General features: G+C 41.5%; 1 protein-coding gene and 1 pseudogene across 2 annotated transcripts; both read left to right on the top strand.

The window, feature by feature from the left end:
• Positions 1-24,116, top strand: PRKAG1 (protein kinase AMP-activated non-catalytic subunit gamma 1). Of its 2 annotated transcripts, none has more exons than XM_088448449.1 (13): positions 1-84; positions 6,670-6,724; positions 6,809-6,915; positions 6,995-7,076; positions 7,165-7,223; positions 14,525-14,570; positions 14,706-14,760; positions 14,850-14,976; positions 15,059-15,224; positions 17,042-17,079; positions 17,160-17,306; positions 23,183-23,276; positions 23,364-24,116. In XM_088448449.1, the coding sequence occupies exons 1-13, from the start codon at positions 76-78 to the stop codon at positions 23,378-23,380; spliced, it is 1,002 nt and encodes a 333-aa protein (XP_088304575.1). In that variant the 5' UTR covers positions 1-75; the 3' UTR covers positions 23,381-24,116. The 2 variants fall into 2 exon arrangements, with proteins under 2 accessions (XP_088304575.1, XP_088304585.1); XM_088448459.1 differs by lacking the exon at positions 1-84 and adding an exon at positions 103-132.
• On the top strand, positions 12,922-13,046 carry LOC148543302 (U2 spliceosomal RNA; annotated as a pseudogene).
• Positions 24,117-27,834: the final 3,718 nt, after the last annotated feature.

Genomic DNA, 27,834 nt, shown 5'->3' with positions numbered 1-27,834 from the left:
AGTAGAGGTGCGTATCAGACAAAACCGGAAGTGAGGTGCCCAGTGTGTTACAGATGAAGAGGCAGTATAGCTGTAATGGAGCCGGTGAGAGAGGGTGACTGGGCGGCGGTGTATACTGTGCACATGCGGGTGGTGAGGCAACGCTACTGTCTATAACGCGCTTCAGCTAAGCATGGTCTTGTGCTGCTGCTGTCACAGACGGGGTTATAACTTCTAATACCTGCTAGGGTGTGCGGCTGGCCTGTCTCCCTCACTCCGTATGGCTTATAGTGATCGCTGTGTATGCTCCTGGCGTGTCTTCCTCACTTGTTATCCTGCTGACTGTATACTGGGACATGTACTGTAATTCCACAACAGCTGGAGGATAACAGATTTCATGGAACAGATATATATATCCATCTCGCTAGCCGTGAGGGATGTAATTTAATGAGCTGACTCAGTGGGAGATGTATCAATGCTTAGGTGACAGAGAAAGTATCAACACAGTAAAATGACAGAACTTGGTTGGTACTTTGACCCGTATTCAATTTGGAGCGAAAAGCCGGAATTGGACGTCATTTCGCCAGGCGGAAAAGTATCGCCATATTCAATTTCAAAGAGGCGGAAAGTCAGTGTAATGTAATAGGCGAAAAAGTTTCGCCTATGAATAGCAGGCGGAATAAAGTGCAGAATTGGGGTTTTGTGGTACAACTTTGTGGGAATCCCCGTGCAGTCTTAAGACAGTCCCCCAAAGGTAAACTGTGTCAAAAGTTTTTTTTTTTTTTTTTAAGAACATCTCAAAAAATCACTTTCAATTTGGGGGAGAAAAAAAAAGTTGAGGGACAAAGTTAAAAACTAGCTAACTAGACTCCAGGGGGTCCCCAAGTATGCCCCAGGTGTTTTTTTCATTGCGGGAGTTGGATTTTTCACGTTTTTTAAAACTGAGCTTCAGCAACTTTTATGCTGTCCCCCATTTTCAAGTACCCCAAATTTGCTGGGATAAGTTATTTTCTGCAAAAAAACCTCCTGAATACTATTCTGCACCACTTATACAAAAACGCTATTTAGCAGCTATTGAGCCCGTTTAAAAACACCAAATACCTTCAGCAAGCCAAATTGGGGTTAACCATAACTAACCCCCATGTCAGAGCATCTTTTGGGGGGTGTCAGGTTGATTTCCCCAAATCTGACAGGACTTTCTGCTTGTTTAAGTTTCGCCGGGTCCCGTTTTCGCGTACTTTCAAATTCAATATGCGCGATACTTTTCCGCCTGCAAAACAGGCGAAGTAGGCGAAAAGTCCGGGAGGCGGAAAAGTATCGCGGGTCCGCTCAAATTGAATACGGCTCTTAATCTCTCTGAAAGGCTTGTTACATCTCCACCCTAAGGCTGAGTATCCCCCAGTAGCATAACTGTTGTGCTACAGATCAGGAGAATTCGCTCTTATTATGTGACCACAAGGTGCTGATTGTATCCAATTTATATTTCTAGTGTTTGTGGAAACTTATAACTTTAATTTCCTGCAGTGGTAGTTATAGGTCTATTATCACAAGTTGTCATATAATGCGAGAACATTTTGTTACGGTTTCTCCCAAATGCCAAAGTAATTTGTTCAGGCTCCTTGTTTTTATGATACTGATATGCTACACACACAATATATAGATCTGTATTCAGTGTTGGACACTCCTCCCAGTGAAACCTGGTGCCGTTGTCCTAGGTCTAGGATAAATGAAAGCAAAAAGAAGGCATTACAGTGTAGACCAGAAGCTAGTCTGCTGAAAGGTATAGAGGTTCTAATGCTTACTCAGAGCTTGAAAAACCGATAGTAAGCATCTCAAAATGCCACTGAGATTTTCTATAATATAGTGCAGTGCAGGCATTTAGGAGGTAACTTTATTTCCTTTTTTTCTTCAACTAAAACTGTTCTTTTGAGGCATGTTGATACAATTCTTAGCAATTATCTTGAGTACTTCAAGCGTTTCCTATATATAGTTAAATAACAATGAATTCCAAAATGCATCAGATGGGTAGGATTTTCCTCTGTGATGCCCACAAAAGCGGGTTTGTCTGTCCTAAGGCAAAACAACCAATTAAATGTACTTGCCGACAGGTATTTTGTATATGAAAATATTGTGTTGCCTTCGTGATCACAAACACATTATTTCATCTTGACGGTTAAAGCGCGAATAACGTCTCTATATGGAAAACACTGTACAGGTTACATACAGAGCAAGTAGCATTTTGGTTAAAATATCGCAAATATGATTAATTTGTTAATTAGAACTTGCCTTAAAGATCACTATTAGACTGCTGTAATTGGTGAAACTAGGGTTACATATCATAGATGGAGGTAAAACCATAAAAATATAAGAATACGTTTGGTGCTTAATCAGTAACACGATCTAAAGTGAGCTAATAGGCAAAACAAAATAAAATAAAAAAAGACTGCAAACAGGCAGCCCTACATTGCCTGTTTTGTATAATATCAATGTGATATTAATTTTTTGGACTCTGTATGGTTTTTAGGTGTTTGATGCATGTTTGTTTTGTGATCTATCTGCAGTTGCACACATTTGTGGTAATGCTAATACAAGATAGTATTATCAGCTACTTAGTTCATCAGCTAACTTGCACGGCTTGCACATGCCCAATTTATCACAAGGGGGTATATTTACTAAAGTGAGTTTTTAAAGTGCCCATAACAACCAATCAGATTCTACTTAACATTTATCTAGCACCTTCTAGAAGATAATAGTTATGCTGCCCATACACCTGCACGACCAGCATTAGATAAGATTCACTTCACGAGTCCCCGGAGCTCCCTGGCAGTCCCGGCGGCACGATTTGTTGTTTTTCTTTGCACACGATCTGTCGTACGATCAGTCGTGTGCCTCACGCACTCATGTAATTTCAATGAGTTTTTCCTGATAAGTGGACGCACGATGCATCGCATGCACATAATACATGGTACGATCTGCACACGATACGATGCACCATCATATGGGCTGCACATCTGATCATACGGTCCATTTTAGGAGCTGCGGGAGTGCGCATCGGATCGTATCCTACTAAAAAAAAATACACGAGTTCTACATGATTCATCGTACGACTCGTCGAAAATCGGCCCGAAATTGTGCAGTTTTATGGCCAGCATTAGAATCTGATTGCTATAGGCAACATTTTCGTTTCTAAAAACTCTCACTTTAGTAAATATACCCCAAGGTGTAGGTTTGTATTTCTGTACACAAGTCCTTTATGCTGGTTAGATATAAAAATAAAGAGGGACACTCTCCTTTAAGAAACAAAGTTAACCTTTATCACATCAAAGTAAAATTTTAATCAACAGTTCAGTCCTATTGTAGGACCTTTTGTCAAGACCAGAAAATACAGTGCAGCAGGAATAGAAGCATGTATGATCTACTCATCAGCTTCATCTATATATGACAATTAGGGCTAATGAAGAACATTTGTGGGCACACAGTGATGACATCACATACTCACATGTAGATAGGTTCCACAATGGGATGCAAGCATGAGTAAATATGCAAAACCCCACAGACATTAATCTTCGGTAAAGTAAATATTAAAATATTTCTGCTAGAAAGGGAAAACCATTGAACCCAAAAGTGGCAAAAGCCACCGGGGGCTGTATACACTATGCTATTAAGTAAGTAAGCAAGTAAGCCTTGACACTTGCATGTCGAGTGAACTGCACATATAAAGGAAATGAAAGTACATAATCCATAGATGGTTATGACTATTTCAAAGGCTCCTATATAGTAAATAATGATAGCCCTACATCCTGCAATCCAGCAAAAAGGTGACATTTATACAAATGTTCATAATTAATGAGTGTACCCCGAGTAAAATATATACATTATTTTTTTATTTTTACATTTATTACTCCACTAAAATTGAGTTTCGTTTGAAGTACACTATGTTCACCCTGCTAGATTATTAAATGTACACAACCTATAGCACGTAAAGAAAAATAGTTTATAACTTCAAAGATTAAGAGAGTCCCTCTGGGATAGAATACTTATAAACGAAAGACCATTATTATTTTTATTATGGCGACACAAGGGTTCCGCATCGCCTTTTTTCAAAAGATTAAATCTGATATTCTCTTGCACTGCATTGATTTGATATCCATAATAAACTCTAAATATCAAAGCTGCTGGCTCAAAGGAAACCATAAGAGGGGTTTTCCCTCTTTCAGCTTCCATGGAGCAACAGTGTCCTTTGTCACTCTTTTTGTAAAAGCATCCAAACATGGTTACCACCTCAGGTAGATACAGGGCACAGTCTATAAGCATGTTTTAGACCACGTGGTATGATATCAGAAGTCTTTCTTTGATTACTGACCCTAAGGGGCCTATGTATCAAAGCTGGATGTGAGATAAAATTGTGAGAGAAAGTATTAACCAAACAGCTCCTAACTCATTTTTCAAACACCGCCTATAAAATGTAAGTTAGAAGATGGTAATTTAGCACTCTCAATTTTATCTCATCAAGCTTTGATACATAGGCCCCTAAATGTGTATCTATTATTTTATCACTTTTACTATCGTGGAGCTCATGTATCCTATTCTGTAGTACTCAGACCTATCATTTTGGGTGGCCTTTGTTCGAGCGGTTTGTATTAAATGTTGCTCAGCTTTCAACAGACATCTTTGAATGACGTTGGATGATTCCCCCCTCACTTTAAAATGTTCACACATTGAAAGTGGTTGGTCCATCGCAAAAGTATTTTTACACAAAGTACACAGGCATTGAGATATTGGTAAACTGTTCTTCAGTGCCTCTGGGTGTTGGCATGTAATATGTTACTATCCTTTGGTTTCATATAAACAGAGGTGCCAAGAAAGTAGCCAGTGCAAAGTTATTCGTTTCTTTGACGCTGATTTAAGAAGTGGATATCTTTTTATAGAAGAATAAACACTTATGCTGCATACACACGGGACGATTTCCCTGAACGATATCGTTCAACAATAAATCGTTCATTTTTATGCGGTGAACGATCGACCAACGATGCGCGATCCTGCATAAGAGCTAACGATATCTATGGCCAACCATACATGCAGACCAAGTTGGTCGATTTTGTCAAGATTTGCCTGTAATGATATGACTTCACTGAAATATCTATCATATAGATCTACCCAAAATCGTTTGCACTGCACTACAGAAAGTTGGATGGAAATCTATCAGCGATATCTTTGCTTGTGCAGGTTGTACTGTGTGTATGCACCATTAGTTCAATCTGGGTTCAATTTAGGGTTCTTGAATCCAGTGTGGTGAAACTCTTATGTCTCAACCAAAAGGTGCTGGATGGATCAATTCCTTACTTAAATGAGCTGTATATAAGCAAGAATGTGCCCAAGAAACTATTTTGTCCCCATTTGATACCTTGTTTTTTTTCCAATAAACTTAAATGTATCCTTGGCCGCAGTCCTGGATAGTCCCTTTCTAGATTTCCTTATTTTTGTTTGCAATTCTGGAAAAGCTTTGGAATTTCTACTTTGTTTAGCTGTGTAATATTACTGAGTATTTTGTGTTTATTCTGAATAACAATGACAAAATACATCTTTTAATGTAAAATAAGAGGAATTCCTATAACCATTATGGAAGATATTTCTATCAATCCACTATTAATCACCTCTCCCCAATTTTAAGGGAGAAGAATAGTGTTGTTTTTTTAATTATTTTTTTAAAGCGAAATATTGTAGATCTCTTGGAGGCCTTGTGATTGTGTTGGTTTAGGAAAGGGTGATGCATGACGGGGCAGTCATGATGTGCAGATGGAGACGAGCGCAGATAGTAAGGGAAGGATCAGGCTTCTCGAGTAGGAAAATGTTATGTAGGACGGATAATACAGGCAATGTTAGGTGCATTAGATGGAAGAAAGGATTAATGTCCACTTTGGCTCTACCTATACTTAGTAATCGCCATAAAGTGTACACCAGGCTGAACATGGGGTAGACCTAAAAACAAATAGTGTACATTATATAACAGCTAATCATTGCATAGTACATATCATGAATACAAGACATCGCAGGATGACCACAGACAGGGAGGGAAGAGTACAGGGGCAAGGGTAGAGTAACACACTGTGGCTAATAGGATGAGTATTATGTATTTTCATATGTGCTCCTACTCTCTTTGCTGTAGTTCATATAATAACTTCAGGTTGTGCAATTCCATTAGTATAACATTTAGCTTGGCCATGTCGGGTGTAAACCAGGATGTAGTCAAATTGCCGGCGGACGAAATGCCGACACTGGAATCCCGCCGCCCAGTAAAATGCCAACGCTGATATCCCAAAGGATACCAGCATCGGCATCCTGATCGTCCGGACCGTGGGTATGGGGGGGTGGGAGGGGTGGGGTTAGGCTTACAGTAAGGAAGGCACCCCCCTTTGAGGGTTCGGTTTAGGGTGCGGAAGGGGGAGGTTACGGTTAGGCACCAAAGAGGGAGGGTTAGGGGGGGAGGGGTAGGGATAGTTTACTTACCACCCGTCGGGATCTTCAGCGTTCGGGCTTCCGGCGTTGGGTTTTCATGCCGATTCCATAAAACCTCTGGTAGTGAAAGAGTAAATGGTGGACTATTTCTAGGTGCCATGAACACATTTAGTGCTAGATTTTCTGGTGGTACAGTCTGGTTTTGATCATGTTTCCTATATTCTTATATTTCAGGGATCTGTTGTGATTGAACCCAGTGTCGAAGGAAAATGTTTGTTTCCTTCAGAAGGTAAAGACATTTGATAGTGTACCCAAGCAATACGCATGGTGCTTTAGTAGTCTGTTTTAGACTTATTTTCCTCTTTATCCTCAGGGTTGGAATCGGAGAGTGGAGTGTATACAAGGTTTATGAAGAACCACAAATGCTATGATCTCGTCCCAATCAGCTCAAAGCTTGTTGTGTTTGATACATCACTACAGGTGAGCAATCTTAACATATTTCCACCTTCCAGGCCTTTCCTTGAAAGCCTTGGGATTTAAATTCTATTGTACCTTGCAGGTGAAAAAGGCATTTTTTGCCCTGGTCAGCAATGGTGTAAGGGCAGCACCTTTGTGGGATAGCAAGAAGCAAAGCTTTGTAGGTAGGCCACCAGATTTTCTCAGAAACAATGGTTTAAAAAATTGTACATTGTTATTTGACTTTTTTCCTTTTCTTCTTTCCCAATAAAGGCATGCTTACCATCACAGACTTCATCAATATACTCCATCGATACTATAAATCTTCCATGGTAAGTTTTGCCTGTTCCCGATAGTCCGAAGTAATACTTGAATTTGTCCATAAATATGCAGACATAAATAAGTGCTCTTCTTTTGGACAAGTCTCCCTATGTTACCTGTCCTTGTATCAAATGAGGATTCTTTCCTGTGAGGTACCCCCTTCCTTTTTCACTTATTGGCAGGAGCCAATAGTTGGCAGAGTGGGGAAATAGAAGTTCATCCATGAATCATGCCTTAAAAAGCTTTGGTTCCTAGCTACATCACTGGGTAAGGTAAAATAGAGCAGTGTTGGTCATCTATGTAAACAAGAAGTCTGGCTATATAGCCCAACCTCAGATTTCTTCTTCAGGTTTCATAGGGTCCACAGGAACTACCTTGGGGTATGCAATCTGATCCAAGGAGATGACAAGGTAAGGGCGATTCCTTGTTGACGTGCGCTGCAGTCCTGGCTTCCGGTGTAGGAGACTCACCGGAGGCTGCTGCTAGTGAGGGCCCGCTAGCCGCGTCCTCCCTAAGACCGCCTGGACCTTACAGTCTGACATCGGGGATGGGTAGTAGACGCACTAGTATCGTCTACTACTCTGAGGCCATCATACCTGTGCCGTTAGTGCAGCTATGGGGAGATGGGCGCTCCCCCGGCCGCTCCTCCCCCAACTTCCTGTGTGGGTTTCCGCGTCTGGTTTGTTATTTCTGACCTTGTGTATTGAGACGCTCACAGTCCACCTATGGTGCTCTGCTGAAAGCTGTTGGTTCTCAGAGGTGTGGGTCAGTCTCCCTGTATGCCTCTCCCTTTGGTCAGGTATACAGTGTTCTATATCATACCAAGCCCCTGGGGTTGGTCATTTGATTCAGAGCCCATTAGAATATATATGCATTGTATGTGACTTTAATGCTAGCTTGCTATATTGAGACTGCCTTTTATTTCTAAACTGTCAGATATATCTATCACTGTGTTTCTCCTCATCCCTCTGTACAGGTGTGTGGGGTTTTTCATTTGTCTTTTCACATTTACTTGTGAAGACTGTCACATTGCATTTATACCTTATACCTGTGATACAGAGCAGGATTTTGTGCAAGATGGTTTGTGTGTTGTCTGTTGTAAACAGCCACCTCTCCAGCACCTGCAAAGGAGTTTGAGCCTCCTGCACTGGTATCATGTAAATCCTGTTTGGCCTCTTGGTCTCAGGCTGGTGTCATGTAAATCCTGTTCAGCAGGCCTGTCGGCTCAGGATTTAATATTATTATTATCATTTATATGGCGCCATAAGTGTTCTGCAGCGCCTTACCTAGTACATAAATAAATTGTTGACAAGCGACTTACAGAACAATACAATACAGGACCAGGACATGGATAATATATATTGCTACATTAGCGACCATAACACCCAGATAAGCAACTGAGCATAAGCAACCAAGTGTTAGGGTGCCCTAGTGGTGAGTAAGAAGTATATGAAACTAAAGTGTGGAGAAGCACAAGAGGGTAGAGGGCCCTGCTCGTAAGATCTTATATTATGGTTTGTGTGCTCCCTGGTACAGGACCGCTACCTCACCAAATCCAGTACACCAGCTAAACAAGTGCATTGTTTCCATTGTTTTCCTGCAAGTTTTATTTTTGTTTGTTATAATTATCACTGCTATTGCAAAATTTTTACCCTTAACTACCAGGTGTGTAGGAGTTAAATTGCACTTTACTTTTACTTGTTGCCTGGGCTGCCTATCCCCCTTTCTCCTAATTAGTTGGAGATGCTCAGCTGCAATTGAGTGTTTGCTGAGGGGAGATTTGTGCCCGTATTCAATTAGGAAGCGAAAAGTCCATGCTGGACATTTCGCTCCACATCGGAGGTTAGAGTGGGGATAAAGTATCGGGCGCGTGCCCGCTTATCCCCGTATTAAATTTACAAGTAGCGAAAACGGGACCTGGTGAATATGGATCTGCGGAAAAAAAACGTGAATTTCCGGAACCCCCCTAAAGATGTCCAGACCTGGGGGATCACTATGGGTACCCCCAATTTTGACTGCAGAAGAAAGTCGGGTTTTTAAATAGCTGCTGCAGGTGTTTTTTTTTTCCCGACATTGAAGATGCAGAAGAGCACTTAGCTTTTTTTTTTTTTTTTCATTTTTAAAAGTGGTCCCATCAAATTTGGGGTACATGAAAATGGGTTCTAGCATATTTTTAGCCTATTCTAGAAAACACCTGCCACATACTTACAGAATTCCCCTGAACCTATTTCGCTATTTTTAACAACTCTTCCCCAGTTTTTTTTTGGTGTCCCTATTTTTTTATTATTTTTTTTTGACACAGTTCGTTTTTAGGGGCTATTCCCAGGGCTGCAGGCTATTTTTTGTCTACAGAAGACAGAAAGCAGCTGAGCGCCGGCCCGGGAGCGCGCATAAATAACTTTCTGCTGTTGCTGCTCTCGCCACAGGTCCCGGTTCTCTGTCAGCTTCTGACTAGTAGGGTGAATTTTTGGCAGTGATCTGAGGTTGTCTTGCCTTGAGTCCACACCTCATTGTGTGTGTTCCTGTTAAAAACCAGTTACTCTGCGTTCAAGACTATTAATATACCTGCTGGATCCCTCTTTCTGGGATTACGTGTGGTGCTCTGCTCAGTTGAAGAATAGATATGATGGGAAGTGCGGATATCTGGAACTGTATGGCCTGAAGAGAACGCCATGCCAGATGCAAGCTGAAGAATATATACAGTCAGGTCCATAAATATTGGGACATTGACAGAATTTTCATATTTTGGCCACTAGTCACCACCACAATGGCTTTGAAATGAAACAAACAAGATGTGCTTTAACTGCAGACTTTCAGATTTAATTTGAGGGTAATTACATCCAAATCAGGTGAACGGTGTAGGAATTACAACGGTTTCTATATGTACCTCCCACTTTTTAAGGGGCCAAAAGTAATGGGACAAACTAAACAATCCTAAATCTAACTTTCACTTTTTAATACTTTTGTTGCAAATCCTTTGCAGGCAATTACAGCCTGAAGTCTGGAACGCATAGACCTCACCAGACGCTGGGTTTCATCCCTGGTGATGCTCTGCCAGGCCTCTACCGCAAATGTCTTCAGTTCCTGCTTGTTCTTGGGGCATTTTCCCTTCAGTTTTGTCTTCATCAAGTGAAATGCATGCTCAATCGGATTCAGGTCAGGGGATTGACTTTGCCATTGCATAACATTCCACTTTTTAGCCTTAAAAAACTATTTGGTTGCTTTTGCAGTATGCTTCGGGTCATTGTCCATCTGCACTGTGAAGCGCCGTTCAATGATTTCTGAAGCATTTGACTGAATATGAGCATATAATATTGCCCGAAACAATTCAGAATTCATTCTGCTGCTTTTGTCAGCAGTCACATCATCAATAAATACAAGGGAACCAGTCCCATTGGCAGCCATACATGCCCACGCCATGACACTACCACCACCATGCTTCACTGATGAGGTGGTATGTTTTGGATCATGAGCAGTTCCTTTCCTTCTCTTCTCTTCCCATCACTCTGGTACAAGTTGATCTTTGTCTCCTCTGTCCATAGGATGTTGTTCCAGAACTGTAATGGGTTTTTTAGATGATGTTTGGCAAACTCTAATCTGGTCTTCCTGTTTTTGTGGCTCACCAATGGTTTGCATCTTGTGGTGAACCCTCTATATTCACTCTTGTGAAGTCTTCTCTTGACTGTTGACTTTGACACACATACATCTACCTCCTGGAGAGTTTTCTTGATTTGGCCAACTGTTGTGAAGGGGTTTTTCTTCACCAGGGAAATAATTGTTTTGTCATCCACCACAGTTGTTTTCCGTGGTCTTCCGGGTCTTTTGGTGTTGCTGAGCTCTCTGGTGCATTCTTTCTTTTTAAGAATGTTCCAAACAGTTGATTTGGCCACACCTAATGTTTTTGCTATCTCTCTGATGGGTTTGTTTTGATTTTCTGCCTAATGATGGCTTGCTTCACTGATAGTGACTGCTCTTTGGATCTCATATTGAGAGTCGACAGCAACTGATTGCAAATGTCACACCTAGAATCAACTCCAGACCTTTTACCTGCTTAATTGATAATGAAATAACGAGGGAATAGCCCACACCTGTCCATGAAATAGCTTTTGAGTTGATAGTCCCATTACTTTTGGCCCCTTAAAAAGTGGGAGGCACATATTGAAACTGTTGTAATTCCTACACCGTTCACCCGATTTGGATGTAATTACCCTCAAATTAAATCTGAAAGTCTGCAGTTAAAGCACATCTTGTTTGTTTCATTTCAAAACCATTGTGGTGGTGAATAGAGGCCAAAATCTGAAAATTTTGTCAATGTCCCAATATTTATGGACCTGACTGTATGTATATACTCAATTGAAGAAGTGATTTTATCCAAAGAGGTTGAGAAGATTTGTGATATTTTATGAGTATTTTGGAATATTACCACTAATAAGGGCATCTTGGAATTTCCGGTATTTTGGGAATCCCCGTACCCCAGAGGAGTGCACCTAACTGCAAGTTTTGTACTCTGGTTTATAGAGGGTGTTGGTGACCATCCTCGCTGTCAGTGCAGCACCATTGGATTTTCTAGCGCAAGTTCTTACTATTTTCTTAATATAGAGTGTTTAAAGGACATCACCGGAGCCCGATCACCGGAGGTAAGTGCAATTAAGCGAGGGGGGGGTCACGATCGCGCGCGGGGGGCTTAGTGGCGGCCGGTCGGTTAATGCGCGGACACTTGTCACGGTATTTTTTTCTAAAATACTGTGATTAGTGTGTGGAGGGGATTCGCAGGGACAACGCTTTATCGCAAGCTCTGTCCCTGCGAGGGATTTTTAGTAAATCCCTGTGATATTGGCTGAGTGTAATATCACACTACAATCTGCATTCAAAATGTGGATTGTAGTAAATAGAGCACTATCTCTCTTAGAAATGACGAGGGTGTAGATCGCACTGTGTATCAGTAATTGGTTCAGGTTCTTGGAGTGGAACCTTCCTCTGCTACCACTGATGATATCACTAGATGAATACTAGGTGGTGTAGTAGTTACACATCACAATTCGCACCTATCTGGGTACCATATTTTAGATGGAATTTTAGAACTCAGAGATGCGAGAGGAGATTGCTCTCCACGCATTAATTAGAGTATATCTTCGTCTTCCTCCCCTCCTTCCGTCAAGGTCTCTCTTATCCAGTGTAGAGTATGTTTATATACATCCCAATATTGGGTTGTATGGCCTGGTCTCTCCTCTGAACCAGTTCCTTTAGACCATGGGTAGTCGTTCTCATCCCATGTGAGTACATGAAGAATTCTAGTTTGGCGCTGTTCTCATTCTGAGTTATAGACTGCGGTACCTTGGTGTGATCACACGTCCCTACAACAACAACAGGGCGAGGCCTTACTGACGCAGCTCCAGTCTATAGCCCAGGTTGTAAACATATGGTCTCAGACATCCTATGGAAACTGCTGGTACTCTACCTGCATGAGGTTATTGACAACATTGAACATGGGTCAGTGAAAGTCCACAAAGAGACCAGGTGGTTCCGGTCACTTGCAGGTAAGGGGCTTGCGGCAGCCGCTTTTGTCTCAGATTAAATTATAAGAATGACAAGCTCACTGTGCATCTACACGCTCTGACATAATGCCTATATTGGCAGGCATCTGTCCCTGTAGGGTACTTCCTTTCATGTTAGTAAACTGTAGGAGTTTTTTTTTTTCTATATTCTATAAACGCTTCTCGGTCTTCTGGCTAAGATCAAGTGTAGTTTCTGTTCTTACTGGTGTAATATCTGATTCGCCACATATTTTCCTTTTTCAGTGCCGCCTGGCTTTTTTTCTCTCAGATTCAATCATTTCTTCAGGAAGTGCTCTTAGTACAGTCTATGTTGTCCCGCCTACATTTCCATTGGGCCTTAACCTAGTTCTGCAGTTCCTCCAGTTTCTCTGTTCTCGACTTGAGGGACGTGGAACTAAAACTCCACTCTTGGAAGCCGGTTCTCCTATTAAACTTGACTTCGGATAAGCGGGTCTTTGAGGTCTAGAGCTCTCTCTGGTCGGCCTCCTTATCTGATTTTCGTGATTTACGTGCGGAGCTTTGTTCCAGACAGTCTCTTTACTTAGGTGGTTTCAGCTTTCTACATCTACCAGCCGATGGTGATTCCGCTGTCGGATGCCTCTGTCTTCCCTCACCGTGGATTTGTGCGGGCTCTTCGGATATTGGTGATCCATATTGCAGCGTTGCGGAAGACTGATTCCTGATTTGGCCTTTTTGGTGCTGCTAAATGTGCTTGGTCTGCTTATATTCAGCTGTTGCCACATGGCTCCGTACGGCCATCCGACATGTGTATGTTGCTAGTGCCCGGCTTCGCCGGTTTTATATTCTGCGCTCGGCGGTGGGTCTTCTTGGGTTGCCTGTCATGGCGCCTCAGCAACTTTGTTTTTCTGTGCATCACCAGGGTCTGCATTTTCTGTTCTTTTCTCTTTTTGTTACCCTTGCGACCTCAGAATCTTCTTTTGGTCTCAGAGTTTTGCAGGTTTCTCAGGGCTCTCCCACCCGGGGGAGTAATATCTTGGGACGTCCCCAGTGTCCCCTGGTAGATGAAGGAGAAAATAGGATTTTGGTACTTACCAGTAAAATCCCTTTCTCCGATTCCATAGGGGACACTGGACGCCCTCCCAGCACTGCTTCACCTGCCATTGTGTTTTCTTCTGTTACACATGTTGACGACTACATTCTGTTGTTGTGTGTGTTTCTGTTCGGCCTTTGCCGTCCGTGTTGTTTGATTCCTTCTCCTCAGTTTATGTGTTCTGATTCTGTTCCGTCTCCAATTCCCAAACTGGGGCTTCTGGGGGATAGAGGGGGAGGAGTTGCTCACACTTATACATTTAAAGTGCCAGCTTCACTCATACACCTGTCTATACCCCAGTGTCTTGCACTCCAGTGTCCCCTGTGGAATCGGAGAAAGGGATTTTAGTGGTAAAATCACTGAGGAGTTTTTCTCTCCCTTTTTTTTTTTTTTTTTATATATTTTTCGTCCTTGCTTGATTACTTGGGGTTTATTCCCCTAATAAGAGGAGTGTGAAGAATTACCGTATCCTTAAGAAGAAACAAGGTGGTACTTTGTGCAAACGGACATTTGCTATTTTATCTATACCCATACTCTTTGGCGCAAGGACTATACATGTTTGTTTTTTTAATTACTTAGATGATGGTGTCTTGCACAGCACACACATTTATTTTCCTTTTTCTTAGTGACATTAGTATATTTATTCTTTCAGTCTGACTAGCAGGAGGGTCCAATAATAATGATAAACTTGCTCATTGTGTTTCAGGTTCAGATTTATGAGCTTGAGGAGCATAAGATAGAGACTTGGAGAGGTGAGTAATTACTGGGTTCATATCTGCTATGACTACACCTGCTGATAAATGGATATGCTACACTTGTAGGTCATCCATTTTCTAATTATTGCAGTAGACAGATTTGTGTTCTAATTGTTTGTCTGTGTTCTTCAGAATTGTATTTGCAAGATTCTTTCAAGCCTTTAGTGAGCATATCTCCAAATGCTAGGTGAGTACTGACCTTGTGCCCACTCAGTCTTGTTTTCTGTTCATGTAAGTATTCTTACTCATGTTTGTCGTTTTGTTTATTTCTTTTAGCCTGTATGATGCAGTCTCCTCACTGATTAAGAATCGTATTCATCGTCTACCAGTGATTTCTCCAGACTCCGGAAATACCCTGTATATTTTAACGCATAAACGGATTCTTAAGTTCCTCAAGCTATTTGTGAGTTTCTCTAACATTCCCATCACCCCTGCTCTGTCTGCACTTGGCTATTTCACCGCTTATTGTCTGGCTTTATTTACAGATGTGTGAACTGGAGAAACCAGCTTTTGTGAATCAAACTCTAAAGGAACTGCAGATTGGGACTTACGATAACATTGCACTAGTCCATCCCAACACTCCTGTCTATGTTGCTTTGGGAATTTTTGTGCAGCGACGTGTGTCTGCTCTGCCTATTGTGGATGAGTCTGGTAAATATACACTCTTCTACTCTCATAATATATTGAAAAAGAAGCTGTAACTGAACGGCCTGTTACTAACAGCAAAGTACATAGCTGATAGGACATGTTAACTGTAAGCAAATTACTAACTTGGACTTGGGCTGCACTCCCACACTCCACCCTACTTGCACACCATTCCTCCAATGCAACATCAGAAACCCTTTACTGCTAACAATACAATTATAATGCTAATCTGAATTTGTAAGTATAAAAAATATTACACATAAACTAATAGCCTAACAAAGTCCAACCTCTTAGGTCTCCTTCTGAAAATGCCTCAGATGTCAGCATTAAGACAGTATGCACGCCTCAGCAACACGTAGTGACTGCTCATGAAAGAATGTTATCATAGAGTTGGCAGATAACCTCTAGTGTATAGCCATGATAAATGTTTCTGCTTGATGTAACAACTGAATATAGTGTTCTAAGTAAGTCAATTAATCTACAGCTAATCATTACTCCCTATTGTCAGGATCAATGTCACACAGTAGTTGTTGTTGGTTATCCAATTATCACCAGCTAAAATACCAAGAAGGAGTTGAGATTAGTTGGTTAGTAGAAATGGCAAGTGTTGCATACAGTACTGTTCACATTGATGCATCTGGTCGTATAATGTACGATGAGGAGATTATGGTAAAATACTCAGTCCACTTGTAATCTACATACAGTAAATGAAGACACTCACTGAGACACTTGTAACTCAGAATACTCATATGCACAGAGCCGTAATGGTAATGGCCTTCATATGCACAGCGCCCTAATGGTAATGCACTTCATATACAAAATTAGAAATAAAATGTATTATTTTCATTCTTCCATAGTCTTCCTTTTTAAAGCTCTTTATTTTTTTTTGGGAGTTTCCACAAGAAATGGGATTAAAAAGATAGAAAAACATTATCCCTTTTTATTTCCTAAAACCCATGCACCTCTTTAAAAGAGGGAAATTATAAAAAACAATAATTCCTTGTCCAAAAAAAACTAATGGAAAGAATTCTTACAAGTCTGCCTATTATTTAGGGTCAGCAGCAGAGTTGGTCAAAGTGCCTCAGCAAGTTTTAATGTTATTGATGTAATTTATATATAAATAAATGGCAGACTAGATGGGCCAAGTGGTTCTTATCTGCCGTCAAATTCCATGTTTTCTAAGATGTAATATATAGAAGCTGCATATTAGGAGTAAAGTGAAAAATGTGGGAGGTCAATATCAAATGTCAACTCACTGCTGCTACCAAACCTTTTTCTTGTCCCCTCAATAAACTGGTTGTGAGCTTCCAGTAGCAGATTGAATACAAATATAAAAAGTAAAGATTGCTTGAAAATAATAAAAAAAAATTGTAGTTTTGTTTTCAACAGAAAACCTGCTTTGCTGTAACTGTAAAGTAGATTTACAATTCCGTGTACTAGAGTGCCCCTGGAGACTCTGCTGATTAATTTGATAGTCGCACACAGGTATTCAAGTGTCGCATGAGTCTGCATACAGAAATTGACGTGGAAAAAAAAAGCTGCAGCCACTGCATCGTATCACTTCGTATATAGAGTCAGAGACATACAAGTGTTGCATATCAAATTAAGTAGCGCAGTCTCCTGGTGTGTCCTAGTCGTACAATTAAGAAGCATTTTTGGTACAAAAGACGCCCGGCGCCAGCAGAGTAGCATGGCACCTGGCATGCCTAGAGGGGCTTTTTGGCGCGACTGCTGCAATGATGCATGAGGACCTATGTATTTGGGTGTATTTTCTTTATTCATTATTTGTGAGAGTTTCCCAATCATTTTTCTTGTATCGGCAGGACGCGTTGTGGATATATACTCCAAGTTTGATGTCATTGTAAGTACCTGTCAATACTCAAAATTTCTCTTAGTGGTCAATATATTCAGAAATTAATTTTTCCTTTTAATGCTTCCTAGAATTTAGCAGCTGAGAAGACTTATAATAATTTGGATATCACAGTGACGAAGGCTCTTGGACATCGTTCTCATTACTTTGAAGGTGTTCTTAAATGTTACCAGCATGAAACTCTTGAAACCATCATTAACCGGCTTGTTGAGGCAGAGGTAAATTGTTTCATTATCGCATAATGGGGCAGATGTATGTAGCTCCGAGAAGTGATAAACGACCAACCAGTCAGCAACCAACTGTCATGTTACAGGCTGTTTGATAAATGACAGTTGGGAGCTGATTGGTTGGTCGTTTATCACTCTGCACTTTATCACTTTCCAGAGCTTCATACATCTGCCCCAGTGAGAGGGTGTTTTTTTTTTTTAACAACACCATGCATACAACATGTGGCTATTAAATAATGACTGTACTTGTAAAATATAAACTCTGCTGTGTGAGTTATAAGGGAGTGGGGATACATCGACCTTAGACTATCTCAATACAGTTTTGCAAGAAACAGATTGCCGTGCTAGAACACCCTCCATAATCGCCAGACCTCGCACCGTATGACTTCTTTCTGTTCCCTAAAGTCAAATTTGTACTCAAGGGAACTCCTTTTGTATCAGTTCCTGAGGTTAAGATGAAAACACAGAATGCCATTGACCAATGGAAAATAAGAATGCAGCATTGTGTGGATGTAGAATGAGTACATAGAAGGGTTACGGAGTTAAACTGTACTTAATACATTTAAACATACATTTATTGCATCAGTCTCATTATTTAATAGCCACACCTCATATGTGCAGGAACCCATAATAAACGATCAACAATTTAATTCCATAGGATGAGCAAATCGGTATAAGCAAGTGTCCAAACTGGGTTCTCATGGTACCCTGACAGTGCATGGTTTACCTGGTCATCTAGCTTGGCGTTTCTCAACTCCAGTCCTTAGGGAACCCTGACAGTGCATGTTTTCCTAATCTAGTTTAGCATTTCCCAAATCTAGTCCTCAGGGAACCCTAAAAGTGCATGTTTTTTATACTTCTTACTGAAGCACAATTGTAATCATTACTAACTAACACATTTTAAATGGTGGCACTAATTATTTCACTGGTAATTATGTGAGGAGACCTTGAAAACATGCACTGTTAGGCTTCCCTGAAGACTGGAGTAGGGAACACTGATTCTATTTGGAGCACATGCATGTTAATTGACTAACACAATAGATCTACAAGTGGTACTAATCATTCCTGAGGATACCTTGAAAATGTGCGCTGTTAGGGTTCAATGAGAATCGATTTTGAGAAACTGGTCTAGTGGCTATGGGTTACTGTGGTTAGCACTTTGTTAGTGAATCATTGCCACTCTGTACACAATAAGAACAATCTAAATCTGATAAATTTACATTCATACATACTGAAAAGATTTGTTGTTTATGATTGTTCAGTCTGCTCACACACACAGAATTATTTTATATATTAAGTAATGACAGTGGGCAGGATTAATATTGTGTCTGAGCCCACATTGAATGACTTATTTTAAACTATAGAAGATATATGTAAACAGATACAAAATAATTTGCTGAAGACCTGGAGTAGGAACCTAATATATTATAACCTGAGATGGGAATGAATGAATTTTGATATCAGACAGTGCTTTATTGCCGTTATCTAGAACCGTGTTTCCCACACTCATTCCTCAGGGAGCACTAAACAGTGTGTGGTTTCCATTTCTCCTAGTTGGTGCACAGGTGTAGTCATTACTCACTGACACATTTTAAAAGATCCACAGGTTGAGCAAATTATTTCATTTGTTATTCTACGAGGAGACCTGGAAAACATGCACTGTTAGTGCCCCCTGAGGAATGAGTTTGGGAAACACTGATCTAGAGAGACCATGCTAAAAGGTGACAAGTATCCTGCAATTAAAGGCTGAGATTGCTCATTCAAATGACCCATTACAACTATATACAGTCAGGTGCATAAATATTGGGACATTGACAGAATTTTCATATTTTGGGCTCTATTCACCACCACAATGGTCTTGAAATGAAACAAACAAGATGTGCTTTAACTGCAGACTTTCAGATTTAATTTGAGGGTAATTGCATCCAAATCAGGTGAACGGTGTAGGAATTACAACAGTTTCAAAATGTGCCTCCCACTTTTTAAGGGGCCAAAAGTAATGGGACTATCAACTCAAAAGCTATTTCATGGACAGGTGTGGGCTATTCCCTCGTTATTTCATTATCAATTAAGCAGGTAAAAGGTCTGGAGTTGATTCTAGGTGTGACATTTGCATTTGGAGTCAGTTGCTGTCGACTCTCAATATGTGATCCAAAGATCTGTCACTATCAGTGAAGCAAGCCATCATTAGGCTGAAAAATCAAAACAAACCCATCAGAGAGATAGCAAAAACATTAGGTGTGGCCAAATCAACTGTTTGGAACATTCTTAAAAAGAAAGAACGCATCGGATAGCTCAGCAACACCAAAAGATGCGGAAGACCACGGAAAACAACTGTGGTGGATGATAGAAGAATTATTTCCCTGGTGAAGAAAAACCCCTTCACAACAGTTGGCCAAATCAAGAACACTCTCCAGGAGGTAGATGTATGTGTGTCAAAGTCAACAATCAAGAGAAGACTTCACAAGAGTGAATATAGAGGGTTCACCACAAGATGTAAACCATTGGTGAGCCACAAAAACAGGAAGACCAGATTAGAGTTTGCCAAACAACATCTAAAAAAGCCATTACAGTTCTGGAACAACATCCTATGGACAGATGAGACAAAGATCACCAGAGTGATGGGAAGAGAAGAGTATGGAGAAGGAAAGGAACTACTCATGATCCAAAACATACCACCTCATCAGTGTAGCGTGGTGGTAGTGTCATGGCGTGGGCATGTATGGCTGCCAATGGAACTGGTTCCCTTGTATTTATTGATGATGTGACTGCTGACAAAAGCAGCAGAATGAATTCTGAAGTGTTTCGGGCAATATTATATGCTCATATTCAGTCAAATGCTTCAGAAATCATTGGACGGCGCTTCACAGTGCAGATGGACAATGACCCGAAGCATACTGCAAAAGCAACCAAAGAGTTTAAGGCTAAAAAGTGGAATGTTATGCAGTGGCCAAGTCAATCCCCTGACCTGAATCCGATTGAGCAGGCATTTCACTTGATGAAGACAAAGCTGAAGGGAAAAAGCCCCAAGAACAAGCAGGAACTGAAGACATTTGCAGTAGAGGCCTGGCAGAGCATCACCAGGGATGAAACCCAGCGTCTTGTGATGTCTATGCGTTCCAGACTTCAGGCTGTAATTGCCTGCAAAGGATTTGCAACAAAGTATTAAAAAGTGAAAGTTAGATTTAGGATTGTTTAGTTTGTCCCATTACTTTTGGCCCTTAAAAAGTGGGAGGCACATATAGAAACCGTTGTAATTCCTACACCGTTCACCTGATTTGGATGTTTTTACCCTAAAAATAAATCTGAAAGTCTGCAGTTAAAGCACATCTTGTTTGTTTCATTTCAAAGCCATTGTGGTGGTGAATAGAGGCCAAAATATGAAAATTCTGTCAATGTCTCAATATTTATGGACCTGACTGTAATAATGCTATATGTATTATAGTGCAGTTATACACTAGGAAGAAAACTACGTAAAGGAGAAGTGTTGCAATGACTGATTATAACCTAACACACAATGTTCACACATTATTCAGATAAGGTAAAGAGCAAAGGTAACAAGCAAGGCTTTTTTTCTTTGTTTCCATTATTTTCCTGTATTGTGTCATCTGAGATTATCTCTAAGGCTCTATTTATGAAACACTACATTTCTGCAACATAGCATATATTTTTTAATGCAGGTGCTGAAGTCTAGAGGCTACATCCAAGTAATGATAATGTTTCACTGCTTTTCTAGATAAGTTTTTAAAGTCAATATTTAAACTGATTTGCTTTTGTTTGGTATTATATTTTTATTTCAGACATTATTTTTTTTGTTACATGTTTGTCAGATGAACCATAGTAATCTCATATTTGTCTGTTTTGCTGTCATGCAAATTTGTGTTGTAACCCCACTCCATATATCATAATCCTATCAAATTATTTATGATTATGGACACTGCACAAATGCCCCTTTAATGCTGTATTGTGAGGCATATTTATAGACACTGGCTCAGGTTAAAATACATAATTATACTGGAGCAAAAGGTGTCACAATTGTAAAACCTATTTAGAATTGAATATGTGCCTCCATCAGTTGTGACTTATTTTCAGATTTTATGGTAAAAGCAGTCATGTTTGCATGAGTAGTAGTAAAGCAATGATTACATTTGCGCCCATAAGATATTTCTTTTTTTTCTTTCATCCATGGGGGACACTGAAAAAAACTAGGGGATAGAGGTACATTACAGAAGTTCGAACACCTTAAATCTCCATCCAAAGGTTCAAGTTCCTCTCCTTCCATTGGTTGCCATTTTAAAAGCATTTGCTATGTTTTAAAGAGTTCATTTTTGTACGATCATCACCACTTTCTGACTGACACCCGCACAGCGGCTGATGATGTAAAATAGTACCGGCATCAGCTTGCCCGCTTCCAGCATGGAATCTCCTCCATTGGTCCCTGTCACTACCACCGCAGATGCTGACCATTTCATAAAACCTGGAAACTTTAATCCTCCAGCTTTGAGTGGACAAGTTCAAGATCAAGTCCTTTAGGTCTGTCATCAACAGCATGGAGCCAGGTGAATTTATGGCAGGGGTGGGAAATAAGCCCGCCAGCTGTTGTGGAACTACACTCTCCAGCTTGCCCCAATTACGGTTTTAGCATCCCCTGATAGTAAAATTGTTGCAGGGCACGCTGGGAAGTGTAGTTCCACAACAGCGTGAGGGACGCTTTTTGCCCACTCCTGGCTTATGGTGTCCATAGACATCAAGGATGTATATTTTAACGTCTCCTTAGACTTGCTGTACAATCTTATCTTTTTCAGTTTTGGGCTCTATCCTTCGCCTTATCAAGGCCGAGGGTGTTCACCAAGATTATGGCAATGGTGGGCTGTCCTTCTGAGAACTAGGGAAGTGATTGTCATACTATGCCTAGGCAATCTGCTTATCAATGTAGGCTCTCTATACTTTCTACAAGCACATGTTCAGTAGTAACTCAGAATACAGAATATTATGTTTGGATCAACTACAATATCAAACCTGGCTACTTAAGCAGAATGGTCTTCCTGGAACTAATGGTTGATATTCTCCAGTAGAGCGTGTTCCTACCACAGGAAAAAAAATACTCTTTGCAGGGACTTGAAGTCCCTGTTAGCTTACAGACTGCAGTTAACTCATTTTTGCATAAATGACAAAGGACCTCTGTCAAGGCAGGGAAATTAGCTTAGTTTCACACATGTGAGATTCAACTATTTCGAAACGGAACATAATTTTACACTCGTCTGGCCAGCCAGTCTCCAAAAATGCTCTGTACATTTGTACTAACAAAAAAATAAATATACTGCCAAACATCTTCATCCTGCCAAGGAAATCTCCAAAAATAATTCTACTGGATGAGACAGTTGATTTAGAATGAAAGTCAGTGTGTTGAGTGAGAACCATGTGAAATGATTTAAGAAAAAATAAATACTATCGTGGGACTGCAAGTTCCAGCAAGCCAAAGCAGCCATTGCCTGCAGTAAAAGCAACACCCAGGACATGTGAAACTACAAATCCCAGCAAGACTGGTCAGTCCAGGCAAACTGATGATTCCTATATATATATATATATATATATATATATATATATATATATATATATATATATATAATATATATGAGTCTCCAAACGACTTTTTGCAAGAACGAGGCGACGCTCCCAATAATGATGGTACAAAAGTGTATTCAATTGTTTCAGTGACACATAGTATTTGTGTGTTTGGTGATTTGCTTTAGTTGATGAGGTGAATTGTAAATCGCCATATAATTGCCTGTGGACCAAGAAAACTTTTGACAGGTTTATTGATTGCTCAGCTGGTCACTATGTTATAACATGTTTGTTCCTCTTAGGTGCATCGGTTGGTGGTGGTGGATGAGAATGATGTCGCAAAAGGAATAGTGTCTCTCTCTGACATTTTGCAGTGCCTGGTTGTGACAACTGGAGGTACGATTTCTCAGTGATGGATTTAACATAAATGTGGTGCAGTTTATAGTCTAGGTCTCATTCCAATTATTTATTTTATTATTGCAGGTGTGAAGAGTCTGTGATTGGCATGAGTTTTCTCCAGCTCAATGCTGCCACATAGTGATACACAAAGGCCCTGCACAACTCCATATCTTGATTAGCAATACTGGTGACATCTGGCAGTGGAAGTGGAGACTCGTACACTTTTGAGAGACATCCTGTATCACAGCAGTGTTCTCCAGCAATACTTAAGGCATTAGTAGGGACTGATCAATAATTTGATATTAGTGAGAAATTTGTATCCCAATGACAGGAGCGTCCACAGTATTGAGGACTTACCAGAGTCACTCTGAACTTTTTACTACATGCACAATACTTCCATTATCCCTTTTTCATCATTGTACAGCCTTGTCTCACAGAATCCCAGGGGGAATGAAAGGCGTTGTCTTGGATGTGTCTAACGTCAAACATTTGCACTTTGGTCTGGATCCAGTGTAGTGACCCATGATACGTTTGCTGCATATGAAAGATAATGGCATTGAGGTCTTACCACAATATTTCACAGAGGTCTGTTTATACTTTGCACTTGGCTGACTGCAGTGTCACATGCCACTTTTTATATGTTTGTTGTTTTTAATTTTTTACCATCCCTCTGAGTAAATTCCATTATTTGTATCCAAATGTATATTCCCTATTCCTGAAATGTGATTGGGTCTTTTACTACTTAAATGTTTTCTTCGGTGTCTTTCATATTTTGAAAATGGACAAGCAATGTCCGGAAAATTGTATACAGTTTAATAAAATTCACTTTTTTCATAATTGAAGTATTTCTTTTTTTTTTCTTTAATTTCCCTTTGACGTCAGTGATGCCTTTTGATGATTGTTAGCATGCAGCACCAACATTCTGACCTATACACTGTAATATAAACTTCCATCTCATAAGGCATGATCTGCACTTTTACTGGGCCCGTAAGTGTATCAGATCTTCGTGTCTGGAGCTGCATAATGATATCACTCAGGGTTCTGTATAAATGGATGTATACCTGTCAAACAATAAAGATGGAAATATTTTCTGAGCATTTGCATATAAAAAAAACCCACCAGTAACCAATTATATTCTGTCTCCTTTTTTATTTTTACAGCACTCATTGTTGTATAATTGGTAACTTACCCAGAACAGACACATAGTTACTAGTCCATAATACCAAAATAAACTGGCGTTAAAGAAAATAAACTTTCTACTTCAGGGTCAATAGGGGATCCACAGGGTTGACCTTGGGGTATAGGTTGGGAACCAAATCCGGGCACCACGCAGTTAAAGCTTTTAGCTCCCAGGATGCACTGGGTCCACTCTCCCTATTGCACCGCCCCCAAGCCAGAGGCACCTCAGTTTAAGTTAGTGCCCGACCGGAGTCGGGTCACCGTTATCGCAGGGGGGGCTGATTAGCAGCCCCTAAGCTTTATTTAAATTTTTTTTTTTCGTTCAAAGTTTTTAATTTTTACTTTGGACTCTTCTGAGCGGCAGCATCGGACTGTCCATAGGACGTCCAAGCTGCTACTCCGTCACCCCGCCGGTGCTGAGACGCCAGTACAGATCTGGGGATCTCAACGGGACCCCAGAGTCTGTACTAGCCGGACTGTGCGGGCGCCCAGGACTGCTGCCGGATTGACGGGGAGTAGGTAAGTCGTGGAGCGCTACATTGTGGCGCCCACGGGTAATATGCAGTCCGAGGCCTCCGGTCTCTAGGGACAGACCGGAGGTGGTGGCGGGCTCCCCCTCCATGGAGGCATACCCCGCGTGTCCACTAGTCCACCAGGGACTTAATGAGCGGCGCTGGGAGCCGGCATCCCGGGGGTTAATAGCCGGACAGGGGAGGAAGCCTTCCCTGTTGTAGCGGCCACTCCCGTCAGCTCAGCGCGCCTTTCAGTATTTTAGTCTGGTGTCGCTGAGCTGCTTCCTCCACGGGCCACGCATAATCTGAGGTCTCCAGCAGCCATTTTCTCTGTGGAGCAGCAGCAGATCTCCGGAGATGGCAGTTGGTCCAGTCCCCCTGCGTACCTCACCATCAGGTCAGTGTACACAGCGCTATAGCCTTCCCAGACACTGAATCTGGGCAGTTGAATGTAGCGACATTTTGCAGTATATTATATGTCATATGTATATATTTTTCTGCATTGTATGTGATTTATGCTTGTGCTGACTGTCTGTGCTTTTTCTCTCACCTATCAGTATATATCTATCCCTTTCCCTTACTATCTTTCCTAATACAGCTAAAGTACTTAGGGTGGTTCTGAGACCTCACATATATGTGAGGTTTGTCACATACTGTTGCGTGCTGCACGTTGCCATATTTTAGGTGGAACTGTGTGTTGCATACGCTGATAATGGGTCCCTGCAGCTAATCTTAGTGTCAGTCAGGACCAGTATAGCGCCGCTTAATATATCCGCGATAGTCAGATATGTCTGACCGGGAGATAGAGCGCGATGCTGCACCCATTTTTGCTATCCTGCAAGTCATGGACTGCTGTTATTAGTGCGGAGGATTTGACTCAGAAAGGGTTATGTATGCGGCGCCATCTGGTGCCAGGCCCCTTACACAATCCCCTTGGGCGGTTTGTTTCTCGGGATCCTCTCCATTGCGGATCACTGGGCGGGCCCCATTGTTGTAACTTGGGGTTACTTCACCATACTGCCCTTTTCATCTCAGGGTATCTCGCAGTTTCTTGCACTTTCCCCTGTGACACAGACTATCGCTCCCTGCCAGGGTTTTTCACAGTACATGAATTGCCTCTGGTACCACAACAGTCTGTCATTCCCCTTGCAGGGATTACCACAACAGCCACCCTGGGTGGATGTCGTTTTTCTATGAAACACAAAATGGCGTGATATGCGCCCTGTGGTTACTTCCCATTTGGCTCTGCCATGAACTGGATGATGTATCGGGCTCTTTCTCTCTCACACGGGGGGAGCCGATTTCAAGTATTCTTATCCCTGCTTTGGGGCTGGCAGTCAGGTCCATTCTGGTTATAGAGAATGTCGATCCTGCACCTGTACCATATACCCTCAGTTTAACGTGGGGATCCCTGTTTCTGTCCAGATCTCAGGGCGGGAATCTGGCTGTCGCCAGATACGAGGTATCACAAAAGCAATTTGGACTCCTGTTTCCCATTCCCTGATGGTCATCACAAGTAATAGAAATCACCTCCTGGGTTGGATTTGCATGTTACTCATCTGATTACAGGCGTTACTACGCCTCCCATTCCTGCCTGGACGGGTTCTATGAATCCGTAGGTGGTAACTTTGCCTGAAATCAATATACTCGCTTTCAGGGGTGGTTGCCTGTCCTACCATGGCTATTGCATGGTTGGTTAATACTATTGCATACTGGGCTGATGCATTTGTAACGTTTTTTCCCCTCCAACACGTCTGGGGTTCAAATGTCTTGTCGCTCAAGATATGCAATTGTCATATATGGCAATACCTACATTGGATACCAGTGTCCTATCCTTCAGGGTATCGGCTGCGACTGTATCCGCCTCTATACCATTGGGATGCGCTCTGAAAAAGCAGAGGTGCAGATACCATCTATGGGGAAGATCTTGTTTGGTCCTGACCTTGACAAGTTTGTAGCAACATTGGCAGTATCCCTAATACAGGATTACCGCCTTCAGCTACTCCCACTACAATCGGACTAAATCTGTTAAGTCTTTTTGTCCTCAGGGTCAGCCTAAGGGCCTGTTTTTTCCTATGTTGTCGGCCTCCACAAGGGCCACGATACCTGGTTCAGAGCAGACCTGGGCTTCCAGATGACCCTGCTTCTAAACCTAAGGATAAACCTTCAGCCTGACGGGACAGGTCTACATCTGGGGGATTCCAGAGTGAGATATCGACTTTCTCAGTTTACCCAGGTCTGGTGTCAAGTCACCACGGAGCTTGGGTAGGAGTTGTAGTCTCACGGGTGCGGACTCTCATTGCTCAGGCGGCCTCCTCACATATGTTGTTACACGGGCCCTTCAGACCCAATCAGGGCCTTACAAATCCAGAAAGATATACAGTCTTTGCGGTAAGCAGAGCTATTTATGCCAGCCTCACTATCTCAGTGAGGGACTGGTTGTTCTACTTTCTTTCTGGGGCAGTGACCGACTGGTCCTCATTTGCCTTTCCTCGGTCTCAAATCCCTGAACCAGTTTCTAAATGTGCCTGGACTCAGGAGGAGTCCCCTATGCTCCATCATCCGATGTTTGGAACCTGGGGACTTTATGGTATCTCTGAATATTCAGGACATGTACCTACGGGTACATATAGAGCCCTCTCATCGGCATTGGCTCAAGTTTGCTGTGTGGCCTCTGCCCTTTGGACTGTCCACCGGGGTTTACCAGATTTATGGATTTTCTGACAGTTCACCTGTTCAGTGTATCCGACTGCTCCAGTATCTGGATGGCCTCCTGCTCTTAGCAGGATCACCGAGGTACTTTGCAGCCATGTCAGGCACAGGCACAAATTGTTAATCAACGGGGCAAAAGTCCTCCCTGCATC

Source organism: Taudactylus pleione, unplaced genomic scaffold (genome assembly GCF_031769625.1).
Source record: "Taudactylus pleione unplaced genomic scaffold, aTauple2 ptg000005l, whole genome shotgun sequence".
In the NCBI taxonomy this organism is placed as follows: Eukaryota; Metazoa; Chordata; class Amphibia; order Anura; family Myobatrachidae; genus Taudactylus; species Taudactylus pleione.
Note: the sequence above shows the minus strand (reverse complement) of the source record. Positions and strands in the feature narration are given on the sequence as shown.